We start from the raw sequence: 5,000 nt of genomic DNA, 5'->3' as shown, positions 1-5,000 counted from the left end.
TAAATTGCGCCTGGTTTCGGTTGAGATTATGCTAATCTGCGAGATCGTAGCGAAGGAATACATGAGCGATGGAATATTTTTACCCGGAGGGTGATATGTGAAAGAGCACAAGATGTTGAGCTAACATTCAAACTGCGCGCGATCACACTGGCACTGGATTCAGGGTAGGGTAGGATATGTCTAGAGCGTAAATGGAAGAGTGAATGAGGGGCTCAAAGGAACACAATCATTTATCAAACCCGGGTTACTAAAACAAGCCATTTTTGTAGTGTAACAACCTCTACCCTGCCCAAACATCGTGAAAACACACACACAAGGGTAGAATCGAACGGTCGTGTTTTTGTTAGCGCCATCTATTGGGGGATTATGTGTTTCAAAAGGGTTTCTGCTAGAGGGCGCTGCAAATTACTACATGTTCAACACGAAACACACACACACACACTAAACCTAGGAAATGGAACCATATTCTAGGTTTTTTGCAAGACTGAACGCTGGAACACGAAATCAGACAGCCGTCAAATTGACGTCACAGGTGGATGAAAACTAGCCGAAAATAAATCCTCCTAACGTTGAAACACGACAGCTACTAACGCTAATATGGAGAGAACAATGAATGGGAAAACACGGTTCCTGAAAAAAAGGTATCAAACCTCAACTATTTGAATTGTCTCATCGTTCAGTTCCTCGTCGTAGTAGCTGAAGAAGTCAGCACCTTCCTGTAGGGAGAAACACAGCGACACATTGGATGTGAATTATTACCACCAGTAGAGTTGAGAGGTGTTGTGATTGAGACGGCTAGAGATGCTGGCGGACGCGTAGACTAACTACACGCTAGTACAACACAACGAAAAACAATTCACACACATACACACACATTCATCTCTTGCTGTAGGAAACAGCTGATAGATCAGTAAATGGGACGTTGCTTTTATATCGGTGGACGCTTTTCTCCTGTCAACGAGTGCGCATAACGCATGCCGATGATAAGATTCGGTTCTGTCAAGTAATAATCCACGTGATCCACTCCAGGCCGAGCGTGAACGAAACGTTAGGTTGAGGTGGTAATACTGGAGGTACGATTCAGTGCTCGGTTGACCACCGACCGGTACGGTAGTGAGGACGCGATTCACACATCATGGAGTCACCTGATCCACTGCGAAGTCTTGGTGAGGCTGAGATAAGATTGCTGCGAGAATGCTACCGTCGCGGTCTACCGGGCACGTTGGCGCCATTTCTGTTCGTTGACAATCATCTGAGATGGTGCGCAACGATCCGCTCGCGTCCCGCATCCTGGACCGTATCGCCCATCGTGTGGAAACGGTTCTTCACGCTAGCCGGAACCGATCGGCACGAGTTGACAGCGTCCGGCACGTTTGTGGCAATTACCGATGCAGAAAAGGTACGTTTTGCACACGCGCTTTCAATTATGCTGTAAAGTGGGATGTGATGAATGTGTTGTTGCGCTTCCTAACTAACAGTGTCCAACGGTTGTGCTCTGGACGCTTCAAGACGATCTGTCCGCGTTGAAGCGTGCCCTTATGGAGACGCGCCGGATCGATTGGAGCAGTGATCCTGCATTTAGTTGCGTAGCGTTAGAACACTACACGATGCTTCAGGGCGTTCTGCAGCGGAAAGCACCCCATCTAGAATTCCGCAACTCTACATTCTTCCGTTTGCCCAGTGAAACAGCGAACGGACTGCAAGTAAGGTACGTGTTTGTGCCTTGGATACCAAATTGAATATGCAACCAAAACTGCTCTTCAATGTTTTAGCATTCCGGAGGGTTACGAATTGCTACCACTGGATGAAGCGGATGCCTATGAAGTGAACGCTACATGGCCACATCGTTACGCAGGTTCGGAGGAATACTATCGATCCTTGCTGCGTCTGAACGGTGGACTCGCGCTGACAACGAGTACAGACACGTCAGATGATACTGATAACGCGAGAAGACAACTTGCCGGTTGGATACTGACGAACGAGTACGGTGCGCTGGCTCATCTCTACATCCAGCCTGCCCATCGAAGCCGAGGCCTAGCATCGGTGCTGGTGAAGGCTTGGGTGCTTCGCATGATAGAAACCTGGCAGAATGATAGCGACGCCGATGGTACGGAAGTGATTGCGTACATTCTAGACGCGAACGTAGCATCGAGAACGCTGTTCCAGAAGCTTGGTTTCATTGAAATGTCCAAATCACGTTGGTCTAATCCTACTACCAAGTAATAAGCATCTCCCTCACTTAGCTCTCGGTTAACAGGTGGGTTTTTACCTTCAAATCACGCACATACAAACTATCGAGCGACTGTTTATTTGCAACGAAATTCTAACAGCGATGCGATCCAAAAATATCTCTTGACCTTTTGGGAGTGAATTCGACGGACGTTCCGGAAAAGACACGAAGGATTTGGGAGGTGGGTGTGAATGTGATTCAAGTGAGCTGGAAAGCAATTGGTTCAAACGTGTCTGTGTGTACAGAGATTTCAATTCGCGTACAATTTCCCGTAAGGAGTGGGAGCAATGAGTGTGGTGGGGTTAAAAAGAGGGACACAAATTGTCGAAAACAACCAACGGAAAATAAAAACTCCCAAAAAAAAAAAGGAAACAGCCGGAGCTGGCCGCTGGGGTGTCAACCAAAGATAAATCAGTTCAAATATAGTTTATCATACTAAGCTCCAAAGAAAAAAGCAACATACGCGTGTGTATTCTAATCACAAACGATAAAACAAAACATGCGAAAGTAAAACAGTATAAAACAACTCAAAATACATGAATGTTTGTTGATACACAAAAAAAAAAGGAAAATAATGGCAAAAATTGTAACTCCCAACACAGAAATAGTGTCAGTTGTGTACGAAAGATCTATTAACAACTTTAGTGTACAAGTGTTTGTTTGCATGTCATTTGGTTGGTGATACGTTTTGGCCGCACACAGTGATTGATATTTGTGTGTGTGCTTCTATGAATTGTGTATGTGGGATTTTTGTATATTCTGGTCATTCTAATTACAATAACAAAAAATATTGCCTTTACTATTTCAATAATTCTTTTCTGTATAAATTGTAGGAATCAAAAACCTAAATTTATCTTCAAAGGTCACAAAAGAGCAAAAGCACAGTTGGCTTTCAAGGGGATGTACTAGTTGTTATAAGAAGAAGAATATTGTACGAAAAACACTAAAGAACACGCACACACACATACACACGATCTGATGAGAAAATTATGTCCTTGGGTTTACTCGTTTGGCTAGTGCATGTTATATGGCGGGGAGGGAGATACATCATACGAATTGGCCGAAGACACACGCTACAAGGACTTGTTTTAGTCAAACCCGAAGATGATATGATTTTCCACCGTTCCACTTGCAGTTAGACGTAGCGTTGGTTAAAGAACTTGAGTGGGTTTTATTACGGACAAATGCAATGAAGGGGAGGAACACGGGAGGTTTTATTGGATGCACAAACAACAAGGAGCTGGTTAGAAGACAGAACATAAACTCAATACCCCGCCGCACGCAACACGCGGATCGCTCGCGGGGCTCCACAATGCTGATTGATGCAATTATTGTTAATAGTATGTGTATCCTTCGTTTGTCACAAACATAACTAAACAGTACAGTATGCAGATGACGATTTTACAACGGTTTTTTGTTTGTTGGTGATGCAATGATGTGTGCAATCGCATTAAACACCGAATGAGACTAATGGTGCAGTTATAGGGAATCGATTCATGATCAAACAGAATCAAACAATAACCGCTTTCTTTTGCTTGTATCACATACATAACGCATAAACACGAAGAAGGTCCCTCGCGTGGAGGACCGATGGGAGTTAACTCATAATGAACAGTAGAGTAGGGTATGCAAACGAACCATCTTACCTTGTTTGCTGGTGTATGTCTTTCTCGGTTTGGCGAAACAACGACCTCATGACCGGTCTGTAGCGAACCGACGGGCGTTGACTGTTGAGGGAGATGGAAAAGGGATAAAAGCCATAAGAAGGTGATTTTCAATATTGGTTTTACAGTTTTACAGCGGCGATACGCTAAACAATTTCAGCAATACGAGCGAATACGGGTATGTTAGCGCAGTGTACGTGTGCTGTTTGAATCGAATGGTGCCGCCGGAACACACAAATATAGCGATACATCACAACAAGGGTCGGTTTTTTTTGGGGGGAGGGAAACGAAGTTTACCAGCAATGATAAAGTTTGTGCTACTTGCTCTCGATGGGACTCCTCCTGATGGGCGTATCAGTCCGTTACACTAATTCAATTGAATTGAGTTTGTGATCGATCGAAAACTTTTCCAACTTCGGATAGTTATGTAAAACGTGTGTCCCGATACCTACCCATAACCTTTACCTGCGCTATACTGCAAAACATTATTGCGTAAATGTCCCTCGAAATCCCTGCTGCCTAAGATTTACGCAACAGACCCTAACAAATGTCACATTTAATGGCGCACCTCACACTTTGGGAAATTAAATCGCAGTGTAAACTAGTTTCAATCTTTCAAACTTCCGGGGAATAACCGGGGAATAAGAATGCTTTACCCCGCACACACAAAATACAAAATCCACGGGCAATCCAATTAGTGGCTAGAGTTCTGCTGTCCATTCCTGACTCTCGCGCTCGGGAAGCCGGAATAAAGCTAGCCGAATCAAAAGTTGTACCATTTTGCCTGACTTACATTATGATGCGTTACAAAAATGTTACGTATAAATCGTCATAAATCGCTACCATGAATTCTTTTTGATTGTAAATTTTGTTGCGCAACACGTAACGAACACGCTGAAGGGCTTCTTAACAATAAAGTTTGATGTTTTTCTACCACAAGCACAAAATTTTACATACATTGTATTGTTAACAGGACACACTTGCAAACTAAATTCTAGCGGCTTTTTACAACCTCACAATCGACGACGTTTCACCCAAGCAATATATCGGTCTACTCATATTCAAATGTTACTTCCTAGGCACACGGGGGCTCGCGAGAACACGCC

The 5,000-nt window shown here is 43.9% G+C and overlaps 2 protein-coding genes across 39 annotated transcripts in view; one reads left to right on the top strand and one right to left on the bottom strand.

Annotated features, from left to right (window-relative positions):
• Positions 1-5,000, bottom strand: part of LOC118507005 (casein kinase I) — an 83,383-nt gene that overhangs the window by 13,502 nt on the left and 64,881 nt on the right. For 20 of the 38 annotated variants that reach the window (XM_036044899.1, XM_036044917.1, XM_036044904.1 and 17 more), the window contains 2 exons: positions 3,877-3,957; positions 651-716 (listed from right to left, as the gene is read on the bottom strand). In XM_036044899.1, the coding sequence (XP_035900792.1) occupies positions 651-716; positions 3,877-3,957 (147 nt within the window). The remainder of the gene's footprint in view (positions 1-650; positions 717-3,876; positions 3,958-5,000) is intronic. The other 18 variants (XM_036044940.1, XM_036044918.1, XM_036044919.1 and 15 more) reach the window with 1 other exon arrangement.
• LOC118507010 lies at positions 1,083-2,684 on the top strand. Its single transcript, XM_036044945.1, has 3 exons — positions 1,083-1,399; positions 1,479-1,708; positions 1,773-2,684. Exons 1-3 carry the CDS (start codon positions 1,136-1,138, stop codon positions 2,221-2,223), a joined length of 945 nt encoding a protein of 314 aa, XP_035900838.1. The 5' UTR covers positions 1,083-1,135; the 3' UTR covers positions 2,224-2,684.

This window comes from Anopheles stephensi, chromosome 2 (genome assembly GCF_013141755.1).
Source record: "Anopheles stephensi strain Indian chromosome 2, UCI_ANSTEP_V1.0, whole genome shotgun sequence".
Classification (NCBI taxonomy): domain Eukaryota; kingdom Metazoa; phylum Arthropoda; class Insecta; order Diptera; family Culicidae; genus Anopheles; species Anopheles stephensi.
The sequence above is the reverse complement of the archived record's forward strand: the minus strand, read 5'-3'. Positions and strand labels throughout refer to the sequence as shown.

Coding starts and splice junctions, on each gene's coding strand:
- LOC118507010 (XM_036044945.1), top strand. CDS start 1,136: ATGGAGTCACCTGATCCACTGCGAAGTCTTGGTGAGGCTGAGATAAGA. Junction 1,400..1,478: donor CAATTACCGATGCAGAAAAG/GTACGTTTTGCA, acceptor CCTAACTAACAG/TGTCCAACGGTTGTGCTCTG. Junction 1,709..1,772: donor GCGAACGGACTGCAAGTAAG/GTACGTGTTTGT, acceptor TCAATGTTTTAG/CATTCCGGAGGGTTACGAAT.